Genomic DNA, 21,347 nt, shown 5'->3' with positions numbered 1-21,347 from the left:
CAGTGGCAGCATGTAAAAACAACACTCGCCACAGACACTTCTGACTTCCTTCACGTTATTAGCCTACACTACAGCCTGGGACCGAGGCTACACCAAGGAGAGGGAGGCGGGGCACATTAAGACCGGAAAGGCACCCGTGTCAAATAGCTGATATACAAGCTCATAGAGAGTTTGTAGATCTGCAATTATTTTGAAAAATCTAGAAAATTTGTGCAAATCTAGAATTGTTTTAAGCAAACATGTTTTACTATAATGGCCAATACAATTTTGGGTGTCCCGGGTCCTTGACATGAAAAAGCGTTTAGATTTGTATTGTAGAATTGCCTCGGGTCAATAACTGGAATATGTTTACACTAGTCCACACAGTCTCTCACTTACATCCCACAGCTTCTTAGCCACAGCATCATCCTTAGCTTTAGGATAAACATCTTCGACTGCACAGTCATTAAAGTAGCGTCCGCTGAGGTGTTCGATACCCTCCTGGAGTGCACAGTGCAGGGTGGTCTGCGTACCCTGAAGAGGGGTCTTTGAGAAAAGCATGAGGTTCATGAATATTGCAAATGCACTGGAGTGGCGGGCAATCTCAGTTTTGATTGTACCTAAAAGAGAAAGAAAGCTATGTTAATAACCAAGTGGGGACTCTGGTTTGATGTGGTTTCTTGTAGTCTTTTAAGCGCTATTAGTCGTTATGCCGGGTGTAGGACAGACTTGCTCAGGGTTGGTAGTAGGAGATGGTTTTGTGGAGTGGTTTGGTCCTGATTGAACAAAGCATGTGTGATAAGAGGTTGGGAATGAAAGATGACCCTACACAGTACACAACTACACACCAAAACCCATTTATCTTGACATCTAGGCTGGGTTTTACGTAGTCAGCCCTTGAAAGCAACGTCAACACACAGATGCTCACCTACGGCAGATGGCATAAGGTAAAGTAACATATCATGTGAAAATGTTGTTGTGGACCTTTAGAGGTCAACTTTCTCAGCCATGAAAAAGGAAATTGTACATTATCCTAACCTAAGCTCATAATGTCATTGTGAGAGGGAGGATGACTGATTTAAGCAGTCACACCTGGCCTGAGTCAAACTAGAACTGGACTCAGAGCTGGATGTGGCCACACCCAGCTCTGATTCCAGTTCTAGTTTGACTCAGGCCAGGTGTGACTGCTTAAATCAGTCATCCTCCCTCTCACAGTCATGTCTAGAAGAATACTGAATGTACCTGGGTGGAGGCTGAAGCAGGTGACCTCTGTGCCATGCAATCTGTTAGCCAGCTCACGGGTGAAGAGGACATTAAACAGCTTGCTGTCGCAGTACATCTGCAACAATGCTATCGAACTACCTCCCGCACCAAGATCCTTGTGAGTGTTTAGGTAAGTGAAATCAATCTTGCCCTGTTTGTAACCTACAGACGCCACATTGACCACCCGACTGGGACCACACTCCTTCAGTCTCTCCAGTAGCAGGTTGGTGAGCAGGAAGGGGCCGATGTGGTTGACACCCAGGATCATCCCCAGGCCATCCTCTGTTTTACCCTGCATGAAGATCCCTAGTAGATACAAAACTAATAAATAACAAACTAAAAAATATATCATCGATGGATATGGCATAATTTCCAGATTCAGCAGCAGTCGATATAAGCCATCGTGTCTTTAGGACATTATCAAAAATTGTTTATGTTGATTGCATAATATGACCTGCATTGTTAATGAGCAGGTCCAGCCTGGGCTCAGTCTTCAAGAAGGTTTCAGCAAAGGAGCGAACGGACTTCAGACTCCCCAGATCCAAGTGCATGAACACCACCTCATTGCTCCCACTCTCCTGCAGGAGACACAAGGTGACACAGGCTAAAAGCAGTTTAATCCCTTTAGCTTTAGGATGTTTTTTAAATAGACATGATGGAGACCATAAAGTAAAACTGGACACACTGCACAACTGCTTCCATTAATTGGCCAAAAATATTTTTTGTCCATTTAGTGTCTGGGTTCTTTTTAAAATTTTAAATATTTTTTTATTTACCTTTTTGATGTCAGTGAGAGCAGCTTCAGCTCTCTGTTTACTTCGACAGGCCAGAATGACCCTGGCTCCTCTCTTTGCCAGTTCTATGGCTGTAGTCTTCCCAATTCCAGTGTTGCTCCCTTAATCAACCAACGTTGGTTTCTTAGAAAATGTCTGCATCATTGATGGAGCAATAATACCAATCATAGTCATGCTTCTTTCATTCTAAATTATAGTATTATTGTATTATTATACTGCAGATTGCAGTATAATAATATGTCAGTGTTTCTTTTTCAACCAAGGTTCATGTTTTAGGTTGTTGTAAAAGTAAAAAGATGAGTGTTATTATTTTATTTATTTTTCATTTCAGTTTAGGGATTTTAGCTGGGTTTCTTTTTTGCTTTTTACAAAATTTTATAGCCATTTCTTTTTTTTATTATTATTTACTATAGGCCTACTAGACCCCAAGAAATTACATCTGGCCACAAAAGATAACAGGATCTACTGAATGTGAAGGTAGCCTACTGGAGGGAAGCCACACTGTGTCATAGGCTTGACACAAGTAGATCACGTGATCTTGTGTGGTCAGATGTAATTTATTGGGGTGGACTATAGTAAATAATAATACATAAAATCGCTATAAAATGTTGTAATAAAAATGATAAAATACATATTTAGCCCCATGCTCTAGCCCCATGCCCACCCGTCAAAAACAGCTAAAATCCCTAAAACTAAAGAAAGCAGCTAGCAAATGAAAAAAATATAACATATCTTTTACTTTCTCTAATAACAACCAACAACCTAAAACATGAATTGGTCGTTGAAAAAAAGTTGTCCTGTGGTGTATTATCACTGCTTTCAAAATAGACCACCTGGGGCGTTGGCCTTCCTGTTTGACTGATAAGTGACAGAGACATTCTTTGGCTATAGTTTGTAGAGGCTACAGTTTGTCTCTATGCATTTTATCACACACACACACACACACACACACACGCACACGTCTCTATGCATTTTATCACACACACACACACACACACACACACGCACACACACACACACACACACACACAGGAAATCAAATAACAAAAACGATCTTGCACAAATATCGAATTTCACCAACACCTGTAAACCTGTGAGCGCGACAATGACGTTGATTCTGAGAATGAAACAGACAAGGTTAACTCACCAGTAACAATCACCGTTTTCCCGTGGAGTTTTTTGTTGCTTTTGCATGTAGGCGCTTTGATTCTATAATAAATCAAAATTATCACATAAGCCACCAACAACAGCCCAGCAGCAAGTACAAGGCCAGGGGTATCCATTTGGCTATAACAACTGGTAGCAAGCAAGCGCACTTGTTTACTTCCACTGTCCCACCGTCCTCTGTCTACTATAGTAAAAAATAATCTATATATAGATTATTTTTAATCTATAATCTATATATGAATGACGCGTCACCGCGTCATTCAAAACCTCTGGCTAGTCACTGAAGGTCTGGACTCTGGAGGACAGTTCCAGGACACTTATTTTGTAGACTAATTAGTTGGAGCGACAGAGAGAGAGAGGAGTGTGTGTGCGTGTGTGCGTCAATTTAACAAAGGTGCAGAGATCAGAAATCAGCAGAGTGGTCGACGTTTGCGCTACTCTATGCCGAATTGAAGTGGACTCGGACCCAGACTTTTTTTTTCTCTCCCTGGAAATAAAAACGTCTGGGTTTCCGAGGCTACTTATTTTGCATCTTTGTGGCATTGCTGCCACCTACTGGAGTTTATTTTGGGCTCTTGAACAAAACACGAGTTTTTCAACTGAAAATGCATTAGTTTGTTCAGGATCAGGAAACATGTAATTGTGTAGTTAAGCCTAACTCAAGCCTTGTTTGAGTTGATGCCAATTACTAATCATTGTGGGTGCATGGGTCTCTCACCTGGTAGTCCAATATGATGTTGTGTTGTATAATGTTATAGTGTTAAGTGTTGAGCATGAAATGCTCAGTTTGCAAAACTCCAGGGGAGAGCGCTAGGGCTTTGAGAAAAGGGCAATGTTTTTTCTTAGTTTAGGACTTTAGGTGTTTGTGTTTATTTCTTATTTCCTATTCTTTCAATTTTATTTTTGTCCAGTCCAGTCTTAAGACATATTTTAAGTAGGCGCATGGGATCGTTTTATCGGATTTTGAAGGTAAAATAAATAAGAACAACCTGCATTCCTGGACTTTGTTGATTTTTGGAGACTTGTTACAACTAATCAGGCCTAAATTAGCTTAGCCTATAGATATACACAAATTTATATTAAAAATATGTTCCAACATTACGTTACCAATATGAGTATTTCTCACAATTTTGACAATCATCATATCAGAAGCCCTAAGGCAAAATAATTTCAAATGAGTCGACCCCCCCCCATTTTAATGATTCTGGTGATATTAATTATGAAATTTAGTATCTGGATCTGTCACTGTTACATGAAAAGCTTTGAAACTTGAACTACAGGCCTATGCCTATCCAAATCAATATACCATAGTTTTGAGGTATAACTGTCTAATAATCATGATAATAAATAACAATAATCATAACAGAAGGGTTTTCTCCAAAGGGGGAATATATCACACTTGAAAGATGCAAATGTGTTTTTAAAATCTACAATCTACACTGACATTACATTATATTGCCTACATTTGCAGTTTCAATTGCAGTACATTTGGATGCTCTCACATAGGCCTAATGTTATTAGGATTTTAACACTGATGGGAATTTGATGTGATTTGATTTTTAATGGCTTAGCAATGCACCTTACTACTGAATCATACTGTATGCCCTGGATTCTGGGAGTTATTTCTCTGTCAAATCGTCACTTGTTGTCAACACATCCATAATGCCATGAAAACCTCTGATCTTGCCTGATTTACTTATATAGGCTATGCTCTGTCAAGTAACACATGTTCAAACCTTCTGTGAAAACTATTCCCCAACCACTTGTATCCTATTCTGGCCTGGAACCCCCCTCAGGGACCCCATGGGGGGTCCCCGGACCACAGTTTGAGAATCACTGGTCCATGACTATGTCACATGCCCGAGCGGGACCAATGGTTCAGTACTTGGTTATGACAACATCTTCTGCTGTGATGCTATTGGTCAAAAATCATCACTGTGTGCCCGACCATGCCCGGGCGCGAAACAGCCGTAAGATGTAAGATGTAAACAGTATCGTTGTCCGTAGTTATAAGGATATTATTTAAACTTATAACAAACGACATAATTATGGACTCTCGCCGATGAAAGCGTCCTCGAGCTCAGTTGTAATTTGTTAGCTTGTTGTTATCGCCCATGGTGCAGGTTGCTGTGTAGCCCATGCTCTTGTAACCTGTAACAGCACTGCCACTGCTGTTAAGGTTAGCAGTAGCTAACGCTAGCTAGTCAGCTGGTTCCAATCAGGTTGGTTCAAGTTATTGAACTGTTGTCCAGACTGCTATTATAATGACAGTTTAACGAAGCCGTGCTGCTAAAGTTGCCGCATAAGGATGACAGTTACCATAGCTGTCGGTTACACAATAGAAATCGAGTGTTCAGTTCATAGCTGAGGGTGTATTGTTTAGAAATCGAACCAAATAATGACAGGTCTATTTGGCCCATGTTCATTTCTACACTCTAGTTACATGTAAACAAGGTCCATTTATACACACTCAGGATCATATAGTAGACTGTATTTTTGTGCCTAACTTGAATGAATAATCAGTGTTGAATTTCTGATTTGTCAGAGACGGATGAACATGGCTTCTTCTTCGCCCGCCGCCGTGGAATACACCATTGGAGGAGTCAGAATCAATTTCCCATGCAAAGCCTATCCATCCCAGCTGGCCATGATGAATTCAGTGAGCAATAAGCACCCTCACAATTTATAGCATGTCAAACTTCAAATGACCATAAGTGCATTTGATCAAGCATTATCTGTCATACTCCATCCTCCATCCATCCAAAATAAGTAATGTAAATGAATAAGTAAGTAAGCAAATAAATTAACCACAGATACGTTTGTTACTGGGGCTCTCAAATATAGCCTTGCATGTACTCTCCATTGGGCTTTAAATTGACAATGTATTGCATTGTTGTTGACCCTAACACTAAATGCAATTATGATTGTTTCTTTGTATTGCAGATAGTAAGAGGTCTAAATCATGGCCAACACTGTCTACTAGAGAGTCCTACAGGAAGTGGAAAGAGCCTGGCCCTGCTCTGCTCTGCTCTGGCCTGGCAGCAAGCACATTCTGGTAGGACTGCTCTTTATTAGTGTGGTTGCCTTAAGGTATTATTAATACTCATGATCAGAGGATACATCAGGTGTGTGGGATTAGTTTCAATAGGGTTGTGACTGCACTTTTATTCAATGTATTTTCAAATGCTAAATAATGAACAAAACTCAAATTCTTGCCCACAGGTTAAAATGGAAATAGGCTAAAAGTAATAGGGCAACCAGACTATAGTAATTGCCCAACTTTATTATGTATTTATAGTGTAAACATTATTCCGCCCCCTGTTGACGTCATGTATGTCAATACGTCGTCATCATACATCAGCAATCACACTTGCAATTTTCCAGAATTGTGTAAAAACCCCTTCATATTTATTATATATTACTGTACATACTGTACATTCTGTACATTCAACTACAAGTATATTTATTCCCATTACTGCATTACTGTATTGCACTCTGGTTGGACGCCACTATTCATTTCATTGTCAAAGTATTTGTATACTATGTGCAGTGACAATAAATTGAATCTAATCTAATCTAATTAACATAATCTGGCAATAAATGGTTACTGTTCCACATGAAATCAAGTTTGTAACAGAATTGGTCCTACTTACTTTATGAAATCAGCAAGAGTGTTCTTTTTTTGTGAACATTTCAGTCGCAACAGGGAATTTCACTGACTTCTAAAAAGAAAAGATTTGTCTATGGAATAATAGAGGTGTGATATGTTGTTTGTCATGGCCATGACCCTGTGTCATGTCTTTACAGTCAAATCTGAGCAAGGAGCAACCTCCCAGGATTGCAAAAGTCCTTCTGAAGGCAAGACACATACAGATGATAACAGTAAGACTCCAGATGTCACCACCTCGTGCCAGTGTGCCTGCCACGACAGGACTGTCTGTGCCCCTCCTACACCCACACTAAATGTTGTGGACTTAACAAAGTCACCAGACAAAATGGACTTAACAAAGTCACCAGACAAAGTGGAACAGCTGCTACCTTCAGCCTCTGAAACTGGTAAATATCTTTGACTAACTATTCTAACAATATGACTAACCATTAACAATTTGACCATTTAACGATTTGAACCATTCTAACGATTTGATTAACCATTCTAACAACCTTTCATTGTTCATGCAGAAGGACATTTCAGAGAGGGAATACATGTGTTTTTGTAGTTTTTTTCTTCTTAAAACAAAACAAAGCATTACGTCTAAAACAATGCTTTAGACTTGAAAAGCATCCTGGCCTACATTCACTACTACCTCTAGTGACCCTAGTAGCAGAATATTGTTTAAATGCTACCTCTGTATTTCAGTGTCCCCACCAGAAGATTTTAAGTTGAAGAAAGAGTCATTGGCTTCCCGTCTGTCTGAAAAGATGCATACCTCCCCCAACTCTGACCATGAGGCGGATGACTTTCAGCCGGAAAGGAAGCGCATTCGCACTCCTGCCGTTGAGGACAAGGTAGCCAAACGTGAAGTTGTGCCCTTTCTCACTCTCTCTCTATTGAATGATTGCAATATTTATTTCCAGTTTTGCACAATTACAGTACATTTCAAGCACAACTCAATACAAAAACTGTTAACTGTGAGTGGACGACCCAATAAAGCATTACACTTGAGGGCCCACCTTGTTCAATTCATCAAAATTATTTATCTATTATAGATAAATGTATAGACTATACATTTCTATAGTCTTGAGTCTTGACCAGCAGCTACATTTGGACATTTTGTTGGTTCCAGTTGGTATGGTACTACATTACATTGACACAGAGACCTATTCATAATATTTTTAAATCCGGCATAATTATGTGTGTCATCCTCTCCTACCCATCTTTCTTCACAATATTGTCTGGCAAAGCAGAAGTGTCTTCCAAATGGTACTGGACATCAAAATTACGGTTGGCTTGTTAGGGGTGGGTGATATCGTGATAATGTTTCCACGATATGCAGTTATCGTGATACAGTCTATACCTTAATTTATTTTTTTCTTCTGTAGAACGAAGGTTTCGTTTGCCAAACATAATAAGTATTTTGGTCTAAAATAAATGGTCTCTTACTCCTTTTTCTTTTAGTTTTTGTTACATTGTAGGTGGTTGTACTGTTAAATAACTTGGAAAAATAGCCATAAAAAACTCATGACAAATATCGTGATAATATTGTGTACCGTGATACTGCTTGAAAAAATATTGTGATATTATATTTTTCCATATCGCCCACCGCTATGGCTTGGCTAGTATCAGCCCAAGTGGCTTGTTGCGGAGTCACAGCCGCAATCAACGCGTGTGCTTTTCCTGACCATTTTAAGATTGAACCCTTTTGTTTGTACCGTCATGTTTTGTCCTGCAGAGTTGTAAAAGGAGGTGTGGGGACCGGGGGGTGATCTTCATAGACGATGTGGAGGATGATGAGTTGGACATTGGCCCTCGGCCGCCGGGGCCACCAAATTGGACCATGAAGCTGAGTAGCCAGGCCCAGGCTTTGGAGAAGAAGACCTCACAGTGCTGTGTGAGTACCGGTACACTTCAGAGAACCCATATGGACAGCTTGTGTTTAGAGTAAAAAATGTAAGCTTGATATTCAAAATATTGTCACCCTTTACTAGTACCACTAGGTGGCAGTACACTCCACACAATTGACAAGCTAAATTCATTTGAAATGTTGCCAAAAGAATAGAAGAGATTTAACTTCAATTCAGTATTAGTACACTAGATTTTTTTCCTTCCGATTATGTATTTATTTGAGCATCAACTCAATTGTTGATGCTTAAATAAATACATAATTGAAAAACTGAGGCTGATTCTTCATTTTTCAAAGTATTGGAAAGGAAGAATGATTTCTTTATTTTAATTGTAATACCAAGAGGATTTATAAAGGGCAACTTGCAATACAATAGACGGTCACAGCCAACTCAAAGGTGGCTACCGGTATGTCACTTGTTGAGCCAGAGTCACTCCTGTCCGTTTACCAGATGGAATTTCAGTATTTCCTCCAGCGCTTAACTTTTCGTTCCAAACTGAGCAAAGGAAGCAGTTCATCATCACAGCTCCCAGTCAAGTCCGCGTCAGGTGGCTGGATGGCGGTACATGGTACAGTCCAGCTTGTTGGAAGGTCACGGTGGCACAAACCTTGAATGGCTCAGGAGGTATGGGGAGTGCTCATGATTGGTCACTGATTGGAGATGATATATTTCTATTCCAGATTCCGACTTAGGCTATTATGTAATCGTATATTACATAACATATTTTCGTTTCTATGTTTGTACAGTACACCGGAAATAGCAGACCTATAAGCTCACAGCGCACGTTGTGAGATTGACGTTCATACAGAGAAGTATAAATCAGGCTTTGGTGGCAAGACCGGTTTATGACAACATGACCAAATGCTGTTCCTGAGGGTAATATAACGGGGCTGTTTCCAGGTAGCTCAGTCGGTAGGGCACTCGCCTCTCGACCGCAATGTCATGGGTTCGAACCCGGGCACCGCCAACTCACGGCTTGATGTCGTACAAGTACTGAGAGCTGATGGTAGGTGTTGCACTCCACCTCAGCAATCTATCTCCGTGCCCTGGCTGATACTGACGATAAGCATCTCTGACTTACTTATAACGGGGGGAAAACGCATAGAACCAAACCAAAGTACCCCTGAAATTAGAGGCCCCAATACTTTGAGGTGAAATTATTTATTTATTTTCTAGTAGGGGATAAAACATTGTGCAATATGTTTTTATTGTCTCAAAGCCTGGAAATGTACTGTGTATATAATATTTATTTGAGACACTACTGTGAGTGTTAAAGGTTCACATTAGGAATATCATTAATCTGAAGGTAATGGCAAACGGAAGAAAACACCTCTTAATTACATTGGTGGTCAAGAGTGTGGATGAATAATCCATGTTACTCCATTCACCCCACGTCCCACAGACCCGACCCGGGGTTACTTATAATCATTACACAAGCTCGGAGTGAATGCTTGTTCTTGTATAGAGATCCACACAACGGAGTAAACTCCCAGAGCCGCGCATCCAATACTGCCACAGGTGTGTGGCTTGGATTTGGACCGGCGGATGGCGGGAGGTGGAAAAAGAGGAGGAGGGAAAGCGAAGAGTCGAAAGAGCGCGGCCGTCTCTGGTTTCCCCGCAGCTACCTGACCCTGGCTCTTTTGTCCCACGAGCGCTGACTGACGGCCTGAATGGGGCCCTTTGAAGCAAGCTCCAGTTTTAATTAAGAGGGTTTGCCTCGCTTGGGCCGATGATCTGTGAAAGCCACGGGGATAAATATTGAATGGGGTTCACCCGCTGGTTAGTGCGCCCCAGGGATAAACAGGTGCGTTGGAGGGCGGATATTCGCCGAGGGCCCCTACCCACACGGTGTGCCCATGCACGGAGGAATAGGAGGGAGTTGGGTGTCCCATGTCTTCCGAGGTATTGGGTATTGGAGCCCACCCTTATTGGAATGCATTCCAAGCCTTCGAAGGCCGAGGAATGAGGAGCAAATTGGCGTCCAGCGAGAGGCGCCAGTGACACAGAGCCGGCCCACAGCCTTGCGGCCCCTCAACGCCCTTTGACTGGCCCCCCGGAGTGTGAGATTTCCATCTCTCAGGTGTTGGCAGTGCGATATAGCAACAGCAGCAGCAGAGAGGCCTGGGTATCATTACCTGTGAATACTCTGAGGTATTCAGTGACACCAATGAACTTAGCCCCAATCCCACCTAGTCCCCCTATTTGAAAACGCCACGTTGAATTGAGAGTGTCCGTACATAGATTATTAGCCAGGTACACACCTGGTAACCTGACAAGAGAGGTGTACTGTTGCAAAATGCTGAGTGTTAATAAGATACATCAATTCTCTCAGGTCCCCTATAGTGTGACAGAGAAAGTGGAGCTTTTTCTTCAGTGGCGTCACCCAAGAACCAACACCAGTGGAATTGTCCGGTGCTGAATGAGTCGGTGTGTGCTTGCTGCTAGCAGAGATGGTGCCCTATTTGCCCCTTTCGACAGTTATCTACATTCCTTTCCAGGGGGTGTCTGCTCTCGGCTGTGGGGCCAAGCTTGAAACCTTGTCGTACTGGCATCTCGGTAGGCAGGCGCGTAAAAAGATACCCTTGTGTCAGCTGTTTCCTGCTGCTGCCTCTTGACAAGGGCCTCTATTCATCAACGGCCCCCTTTTTCCCGCACCCCTGCCTGCCCCTCCTCCTCCCACCTGCCGATGAATAAGTAATTATTGGCCATCTTGGGGCAGGATATTTGGATGGCTCTATTTAATGTGGCAGTAGCAGGTAAGGTGATCAGACCCGGGGCCCGGGCTGTGGAGCGTAACTGTTCCAGAAGAGAAAGGTAACTCGAGCCGGTGTTGGGGCCCCGCGGCACCTCTGTTTATTTTTCACATGGGCTCAGAGCTCCTTATCCCTCTTAACTCTGAGGGACAGCTCTCTAAGGGCTCTCTTTGGCCTCCACTCCATCACACATTGTAATATTTGATGGGCAAACATGCCTGGAGAGGGTGAGTCGGCGGGTAACGTGACCCCCTCATCTCTCGTCAGAAGTGCTGGCTTCAGATCGCCAGCGTAAAGTTGTAATGCACGGCATCACATAGCATTCATTTTTACATGTAACCTTACCGGTTGGACGTGGCAGACTGTATAATTCACTGGGAAGGAATGGGTTTGCTACATTTGGAATTTCTGTTTTGTCCAAAGTGCCTGATGTAGCAAAAGAAATGAAGAAGAAATCTGACAACTTATTTTTCCCGTCTTTCTTTCTAAAAGACAGTATACCCACTCAAGGACTTTGGTTCATTCAAAAGTTTGTCTTCCTCATTTGATGTAATTACCTGTCCCCCAGTACATCGAGTCGTATGTTAATCACCTCTGCCAAGTACAGTAGGTAATGCTTTCGACCACTGGTCATTCAATTGGGAATTGATTTGCACACAATCTGGGCCGAGGATGAACTGAAACCTTTGAAGTGGGTGTGGCCGACTAGTACAAAACGATGTTTAGCTTATGAACGGATTCGCGTAATGCCACTCGAGGAAAGATATGTCATTAGGAAAAGACCTCACTGGCAAGAGGCAACACCCCCTTCCAGGTGTCTCCAAAGGGCATCCTTCCTTCTGGGGTCACTCTCATCAGACTTGGTGTTGAAATTCCCTATCAGACTTTAATGCTTCAAAACAAAAGACGATTCCACAAAAATAACTGAAGAGATACAGGTTGCAACAACCCTGAAGTGGCACTATTTTTACACAAAGGTATTTGTCATCAGCTGTTATCAAAAAAATCACTTCATTTTGAATGATAAATATGCAAGCCTATACTTTTCACATATAGCACATTCATGAATCACGAGTGTAATACTCACCCCATACCCACTCAGACATACACATCATCCCTATCTCGTTGTTCCCAAAAGAATATTCTTGGAATCTGGACGCAGGTCATTCCACTACAAAGCTCCATCTGACTGGAACAATCTTCCGCTTTCACTCAGGTCAATTACCGCTCTTTTTGGCCGCTTCAGGACTTCCCTGTATTCACATCTCCAAACAACCTGTTCATGCTTCTAATACTACACATGTTTACTTCTTACTTTGATACAGGTAATAGTACTGTTTTCTCCATTATTTCTGTATGTACATGAGTCGGGGGGGGGGGGGGGGGGGGAGAAGCTGGAGCAAGCTAACTGTACATGTTTGTGTATCAGTGTATGTCTTGTGTATTTGTACTGTATGTCATGTTGCACCTGCAGTATGTGTCTTTGGTACCGTGTACTTGCACTGCTGTAATGTTGTAGTTGTATGTATAGGACCCACTCTTTTTAGTTTGTTAAAACGAGATGCTTCGTCTCAAGGGGCTATCCTCCCAATAAATTTCGGACAAATTCTGACCATTCTGAGTCTATATATATATATATATATATTCATTATACTAGTCTATATACTGTAGTAACATGCACAACCGGAAACCATAGGCTTCACAGTGAATTGCAGGTTGACCCTGGAGGCTCATAGATGGAGCTCTTCCATTCAAGCATCTGTTCCATTATAATGGAACGGATGCTTGAATGGAATCCAAAAATGTCTTGTCTCCTGAAAATCATCTTGGGCACTGACAGTAGATGGTCGTCTTTAAAATTAACACACAGAGCGCTGAGATTTCTTCCAAAATAAGGGCTGAATGGGTGTAGCACACGGTGAGGTGGTAGGAAAAAAAATGAAGGTGCTTGCCCTGCTGCCCCACCTGTCCGGTTTATCTGCGCCTAGCATTTAAAATCCATAGGTCCGTAGTTTTCAATAAAGTTTGTTTTGTCTGTCTCTGAATCTTTCCGCCATCTTGGATCTGTCCTCAAATCTCCCCAAATGAGTGCAACTGGCTGCGTAACCCTGTCTGCGCAGTTGCAATCATTGGCGGGAACCTCTTTTGGTGTTTTAAACATTGTTATAATTTAGCTATTGAAAAATAGCAGATCTACAAGCTAATAGCGCGCCACCAAGTGGCGCGCTACGAGCTTGTAGGTCTGCTATTTTTTTTTAATCGTGAAAATATTTATTTCAGAAAACTGGAGGATTTAGAAGAATTTTTAAAAATGTTGAGGTCAGGCCTAAATGGGTTAAAACACTTTTTATTGAAAACTACGGACTTACGGGATATAAACGCTAAGCACAGATGCACTGGAACGGTGGGGCAGCAGGGTAAGCACCTTAGATTATGCATTTGTACATGTTCAGAGCTATTCAAGGGCAGTGGGATTTCGGGCACCATGGGGAATGAAGCCATAGACCATAGACTAAATACTATCTAGTATTTAAATACTGGTAAATACAATCTACCAGAGTCTAAATCTTAGGCTAACCTTGGAGTAGAGTTGAAAGATCATATAAGTCTTGGACATTGCCTATTCATCACGGAATTCTATCTCCAATAGCAATCAGTGGAATTAACCACTTAAACCCTGTATACTTTATTGTACGTCAAATAGCCAAAATAGGCGTGATACAAGTTCATGACATAATTGCCTTGTAACACATTGTGAGCTTTTCCGTGGACTGTTTGCCTATTTTTGTCTATTATGACACGCCCAGAATAAGGGATGCTAGGCTTCAGGTGGTAATGTAGTCCGGCTTTCTGAGAGCAATTACTGAAAATGACAATTTTGTAACCCGGCAATTTATTTAGACTGTAAAAACATTAGTACTGGACACAAGAGTGTCAAAATGTTGGAACTGGGAAATCGGTGTTTTGGACGATGCATGATTAGAGCCTTTGAGAGAGTCGGAAAGTAGGCCACTTAGAAGAGCTCATCACCTGAGCAGGATCGGTTTCATAAGCGTTGTCGGCTACACTTCGCCTGTGTGCCGCAGAGAAAGACTTCCACCACATGTCACTGGACGGCCAATTATGAAGCGGCTAGATTTTCTCAGCCCACGACAATGGCGGCCTATCATCTTTCGGGCCCAGAAAAGGTCATCTGACACAGACTGACAGCACTGCCTATGTATGGATACAAATTCTTTATGCTCCTCCGTATGTTTTTCAATAGAGTATACAAGACAGTCTGTCACATGGTCCTTTCAGGTGGGGATAATAGTGATGACTTGATCTTTTTTTTTTTTTGTACCGCAGTACACCAAATTGACTGAACTGAGTTTAGACTGTTTGGCTGGGCTCTAAACAATATTCCTTTTTAATATCACTATGGTTTCGTTAGCCAGAATAGCCACCGATGACAGAAATCCTGTATGTCAGTTATTCACATCAGTTGTCATGTGAGAAGTTGGTACCCATTTCTAAAGGCTATGGCTACTATAAAATGTGTCGCACAATCGTGGTAATTGACAAAATGTATATATCTTTGTCGAGTATACCCATTCTACGAGCTTGTAGGTCTGCTATTTTTGAAAAATCGTGAAAAAATATTCATTTCAGAAAACTGGAAGATTTAGAAGTTTTTTTTTGAAATTTCGAGGTCAGGCCTAAATGGGTTAATTAACCATGAGTTGCCTTTCTTTGTATCCTTTATCCATCCAGACACCTCCTGTGCCATGTTCCCTGTGTCCGTGTTCTATGGCCAAAGCCAGCACAAAGGCCTCGGAGGGCAAACCATCCAAGGACGGCAAAGACGGCAAGAAGAACTTCCCCAAGATATTCTTTGGCACGCGCACTCACAAACAGATCACGCAGGTCACCCACGAGCTGAAGCGTACCATCTACTCCGGCGTTCCCATGACCATACTGTCCAGCAGAAACCAGACGTGTGTCAACGACGGGGTGCGGCACCACACCAATCGCAATGAGCGCTGCAAGGAGCTGCTGGAAGGCAAGGATGTGAGTATGGAGACGCGTGCACCGCACACACACACCGACGTTTAGATACAGTAGGACAGAGCAGAGCGGCACACACAACACATGCAGCACAGGTTGGCATCAGGCTTGAATTGATCACAGTACAGGACTTTACGATCATATGCACATCTGATCAGCTCTCGGTGCTACCCAGGCACACTATTAAGCCTCATCTCATCCTTCACAACAACCTCTGTGTGTGTGTTTTCAATATTCTTTTATAGATTTATTTTTATATGACAGTACATGACACCACGTTCATCATAAACCCCTTCCTACCTGCTACACAGTCCCACCCAATTAGGCGTAGGGAGAAGAAATGACACACATTGCATTACATTCACCCATTCACACACGCATTCATACACCGAAGGGGGAGGAAAGCAATGCAAGGCACCACCATGCATATCGGGAGAAAGTAGGGGTTCAGAGTCTTGCCCAAGGACACTTCGACACCAACTCTGGGGGAGCCCGGAATCATCGAACTGGGAACCTTGCGGTTCCCGTCTACCCCTGAGCCACTGCCGCCCTTTAAACTTAAAAATGGCTATCCTGGGCCTGAATTGGAGTGATTTGACCTGGGCGTGACCCCAATCCAGTACTATTCACCTGCCGTTTTCTTAGTCTTAACACTGTACGTTCATTTGAATAGAAAGGAATCTCAATCTGCAGGTTAGTTACATGCCAAATTGCTCAGCCCCACCCCTCACAACATACATCCACACACAAACACAAAGCTCTGGGGAACCCCAGGGCATATGACTGTGCTAATCCTATAAACCTCACCCCTATCTCTGAGTTTTAGAAAGACCCTGTAATACAAACCCACAGTTAACGACTGTGGGCAGACAAAAAGCTTCCAAACTGTAGCCTCAGAGCACCAATTATGCCGCCACTGTATCCCCAGTCGAACCAACAGGCTCTTTTTGACGCAGTAAAATGTCAAGAGTCATAGAAACGAGCTTTATTTAGAAACGTAAGACTCTTGAGTGGCTTGCGTAACCGCCCCGGCTGTCCAAAAAGGTGAGACGCAGACTCGAAGAGTGTCCCGGGGACAATAACTATGTCAGCGGAGGTGTCTATACCTCCTATTGCCACCGTCCCACTTCAGGTCGCAGTTATGAAAGAGCTGTCCCAGTCATAACCCCGCGCCAGAGACTCGGGCGTCAGCAATGTTGTGCGCCTTCGTCACTTAAGGGCCCGTCTCCTGGCGGCACGCATCGGGTTTCCACACTGTACAGACACACAAAGGCTCACACACGTAGAGACACACAGGCTTTGACTAATAATGTTTTCGCTCATTCTCCAAGTCAAAGCCCTCAGTTTGACCACGGGGCTAAGCTGTCTCTACTGCTCATAGAAGTGGCTGCATGGCAGTTAATCCTTCACGGTCCCCTTTCACTTGAACCGACGGCTTCGGTGTCAGTGAAGTGTCTGAGCAGTATTTATCTCCAACGCATCACTGTGCGAGACGAGACACCGTTAACCCATTTTGGACGATTAGGTCGATAAAAAAAAAAAAAGGCTTCTAAATCCTAACGTTTTTCTGAAAATCCCATGTTTCTATGTCAGTGGTGATCACCTTTTTTCATTTCAAGGACCCCCAGAATTATCTCTATTGGGCCACGGACCCCTGTCTCAAAATATGTAGTTCCAGGGACCCCCGAAAAGCAAATATTTGAGTTAAAAATGTTCGCTCTGAAATATATATATTCAATGATTTGCACCACATTTTAACCATTTTTCAAAGATGGCAGACCTACAAGCTCGTAGCGCGCCACTCGGTGACGTGCTATGAGCTTGTAGATCTGCTATTTTTCAATAGCTAAATTATAACATAATGCTTAAAACACAAAAACGGGGTCCCGCCCAAAATGAGTTAAGACACGCCCTTTGACACCATCGTCGCAGACTGAGTGAGAAGAGTTGATTGCACGCACAGGTTACCGAGTACAGTGGTTTGTGTGTGTGTGTGTGTGTGTGTGTGTGTGTGTGAGAGACTGGCTGTCCATTACCTCGAGCCATAGCATTCATAAGGGATGTAGGGCGGGACAGAGTGGCGGCTACTGCAGGCACCTGTACTGACAGGCTAATTGAGGCTTAGTACATGATTCTCCTTCACACATCCGGTGCTTTCACCACGTAGGTTATATCACAACATGCAAACCCATATGATGATGGCATGTACACCTGACTGGATTAAATTCATAAAGACTTTTTATATTTTAAACCCTTTATCTCAATTTCTGGAGTAGTTCCAACGGATTGTGTGGCCCTGGTTTTGCCCTAGTGGGACTGATCGAGGGTAGCTACTGGGACTTAAGTCGGGACTTGATCACCCCGGCTGGGTCGCCTGAGTGAGGGGTATGATGTTCGAGAGACGGGAAACCCGATGGCCTTGGGATACATCACTGAGGATACGTCCCAGGTGCATCCATGCGATGTTTTTTGTTATAGGAATATACTATGTGACAACCAGGTATAGCCTGGTGACCACCGGAGAGACGGGTGACAGGCAGCCGGAATGTGAATGCTAAAATGGTGCATTTATATAGCACCTTTAACCAAGGCGCTATACATGGATTGTGCATTACATTACACCCATTCACACACCGATGGCGGCGGAATCCAATGCAAGGCACCAACCAGCACATCGGGAGCAACTAGGGGTTCAGTGTCTTGCTCAAGGAGTCTTCAACACTAACTCGACACTAAACCCGGGTTCAAACTGGCAACCTTGCTGTTGCCATCCAGCCACTCTACTCCTGAGCCACCGCCGGCCGCCGCTGTTCTGTGTATAACTTTGAAATGCCGCTAACGTGCGTGAGCAACCCTCTTGAAAAAACAAAACAATGCTTTGTTGGTTTGAGCGGACAGGCCCTTTTCTATATGTCAATCAATCAAGTCGCATTAAATTAAAGTGGCAGATGCCAAAAATAGTTTTAGTTTAAATTTAAATGTATATATTTTTAGGGGAATTTCATGTGGTGTACCTGCACAGCCTTCGCTACTGGAAATCACGATCTACCTTTTTGGGCACCCCTGCTTCATAACAATTCAAAAATGTTCACACCACGTATTTATTTATCCTGCCACTGCTAACCCCTACAGTTGGTCATGTGGGCAGGTGTGGTAGTAGTAGATAAGCATGAGTAACTGTGATACACACATGAAGTCGCCAGCCGGGAGAGGAATGTGGAGGAACACCATTTGCGACACAGTTTCTCTCGCTGCTGATTTGTTTTTATCGCAGTAATGAATCACTGTAAATCACAGTATTGAGTGCTACCTAAAAAAAAGGTTTAAATGAAAGAAATTGTATTATAATAATAGTTATATTAATGATGATAATTTAAGGGGCATGGTGGCGCAGTAAGAGGGAGAGTAGTGCCTCAGTCAATTGGCACTGTGTTACAATCGTGGGATATTTCTTTTAATAAACGTATAATCGTGTTTATGAACTCGATATTGTGATATGCCTAACACAACCACGGTATTGCGGTTATTGCACCCAAGCCATACTGTAGGTCTTGCTAACCTACAGGAGTCACTAGTGCATGGACAGAGATCAACCTCTGCCCGGCTTCCCATCCTCTAAACACATTGGCAATTGTGTTCACTGGACCGCCCGACAAAGCCAGAGGCATCGCAAAAGATTCAAAGACCTCGTCTGTGCCACGATGGGACGGAACTTTACCCCTGCTATTAGTTAATAGCAACCTGCACTCCACAGATTACTCTGCCATGGTTCTCGGCTAATTACCCCGCCCACAATGTCTTCACATATTGTACAGTTAATATAAAACCCATTATTCAGGCACATTTCAGCCATCTCTTTCGGCCAGTAGGGCAACGTCATCAAAAAACGACACGGTTTCTGCGTTACACTTTTTTTCCCCCTCCCCCATGGCACTTTAGACTTCTAGTTACACTAATTAGATTACACTAATAAAGTAATATTCTCTGATCCCCACCACCACCACCAGGGCAAGAAATGTCTTTACTACCACGGCGTCCACAAGATGAAGGACCAGAACTCCTTGCAGTGGGGCCACGGGCTCAGCCAGGCCTGGGACATCGAAGACCTGGTGCGTCTCGGCGAACGCCTGCGCGCCTGCTCGTACTACGCGGCCCGCGAGCTCATGGCGGGAGCCTGGATCGTCTTCTGCCCCTACAACTACCTGCTGGACCCCCTCATCAGGGAGAGTGTGAGTGAAAGGACGTCTGCTGGATACTAAGATTCAGAAGTTTAATTTGTCCCTCACCCATAGTGTGTGTGTGCAGTAAAATGTCTGTGTGACATAAGTAGATGCACATTGACGAAGAGTAGTGCTGCGATGAGTAGTTTTCATGAATCTATTAATCCGTCGATAATCTTTTCCATGAATCGACTGACCTACATGGTACTATTCTCTGAATACCAAACGACTCGCCCCTTTACCAACTCGCCCCCGCAAAATGTTTTAATGTAGTCAACAGTTAATTTGGTATTTCCCTCCCTCTCTGAAATCTGAAATTGTCTTGTATGCAGATTTATTTAATTGTATAGAAGTCGATCTCTATAAGAATAACATGACACAGAGACGGTGTCTGCTTAATTAAGTTACTTTCGTTTTATTAAACATTTCTTCCATGTAGCGGTAGCCCATGTTTTGTAATGGCATCATCATGCTATTATGCCCGTGGATATACAGAGTGAACTTAATGATAAATTAAGATAATACCTTTTATATAATCACCAACATGAATTATGTTTGTTATTTAAGGCTAGGTAGAGTAGTGGGGCGAGATGGAAAAGGGGCGACCGTACCTGTTACCCTATTCTCTCAGTTGAAATGGCAAATGGCTTACCGAACCTCCCACCCCATCCCACCCCTTCACTGTTGAGCAAAGCAGGGAGTGGCCGAGTGGGTAATGTACTCTACCAAGAATGATTTGATTCATTTGGTTTGAGGTTTGCCAAATTATAGGAAAATTAGGTCCAGAAAAAAACGGAGAAATATCTTGCTAGCTTACCTTGCTCTCGATTTCATTTATACGATACATGATCCAGAAAGCGTTCATATTTTGAACGCGAGGCGGATGAGGAGCAGAAATGAAGTGCTAGTATATCCATCAGATCAAAACCACGGAGAGACGAGGCATTCTTTCCGCCGCGCTAACAGGCTAGTGAACGGGAAGCTAATATGACCGTAGAGTGAAGAGTCAGACCAAAAAAAAAAGGACAAAATTCTGAATATTCTCCTGGCCTGATATTGAGGATGCACTAGGACGTGTACACACGTCCTATGTATGCGTCGATTGGATTCCCTATGACGTTTCCAGAGACGTCCTATGGATGGATTGTGGGTTTATATGTTTTCCCCCATTGCACTCCATCTGTCATATACTGTACATCATCAGAATATGATTGCGTTTAATAAATAAAATATGCCTTGATCAGACAACATGTTTGTTACCCAGCTGTAAACGTTTACATTTTATAGTAGAACAAAGACGAGCATTCATATTTTGGGAAAGTGGTAAATAATATAGTATTATAAAACGGAACCTATTACAAAAAAAAATATTTTAATAATTGTCCGTTGATTGATGAATCGATTAATCAACATGTGCTTCACTAAACAAATGTTTCGAATGCGGTTTTACTTGAGCCAGTAGTATTATGTTTTTGTATAACTGCTTATACATTGACGCCACCAAACGTAAACGTGTCCGGTGTACCAATAATTGTAGGTCACATATAATTGTAAGCCTCTAC

The 21,347-nt window shown here is 42.8% G+C and overlaps 2 protein-coding genes across 2 annotated transcripts in view; one reads left to right on the top strand and one right to left on the bottom strand.

The window, feature by feature from the left end:
* Positions 1–348: 348 nt before the first annotated feature.
* On the bottom strand, positions 349–3,463 carry LOC308321856 (dehydrogenase/reductase SDR family member 13-like; the record flags this gene model as incomplete). Its single annotated transcript, XM_080772948.1, has 6 exons — positions 349–599; positions 1,222–1,548; positions 1,697–1,820; positions 2,019–2,137; positions 3,184–3,245; positions 3,456–3,463. The coding sequence occupies 6 exons, from the start codon at positions 3,461–3,463 to the stop codon at positions 349–351; spliced, it is 891 nt and encodes a 296-aa protein (XP_080629074.1).
* A 1,706-nt stretch (positions 3,464–5,169) lies between these two features.
* Positions 5,170–21,347, top strand: part of brip1 (BRCA1 interacting helicase 1) — a 42,623-nt gene continuing 26,445 nt past the window's right edge. Inside the window, exons 1-8 of the mRNA XM_080772333.1 lie at positions 5,170–5,425; positions 5,749–5,862; positions 6,147–6,258; positions 7,011–7,259; positions 7,561–7,709; positions 8,594–8,752; positions 15,272–15,568; positions 19,573–19,794. Coding sequence (XP_080628459.1) covers positions 5,755–5,862; positions 6,147–6,258; positions 7,011–7,259; positions 7,561–7,709; positions 8,594–8,752; positions 15,272–15,568; positions 19,573–19,794 — 1,296 coding nt within the window. The 5' untranslated portion in view covers positions 5,170–5,425; positions 5,749–5,754. The remainder of the gene's footprint in view (positions 5,426–5,748; positions 5,863–6,146; positions 6,259–7,010; positions 7,260–7,560; positions 7,710–8,593; positions 8,753–15,271; positions 15,569–19,572; positions 19,795–21,347) is intronic.

Source organism: Protomyctophum bolini (genome assembly GCF_963924005.1).
Source record: "Protomyctophum bolini genome assembly, chromosome: 9".
In the NCBI taxonomy this organism is placed as follows: domain Eukaryota; kingdom Metazoa; phylum Chordata; class Actinopteri; order Myctophiformes; family Myctophidae; genus Protomyctophum; species Protomyctophum bolini.
Note: the sequence above shows the minus strand (reverse complement) of the source record. Positions and strands in the feature narration are given on the sequence as shown.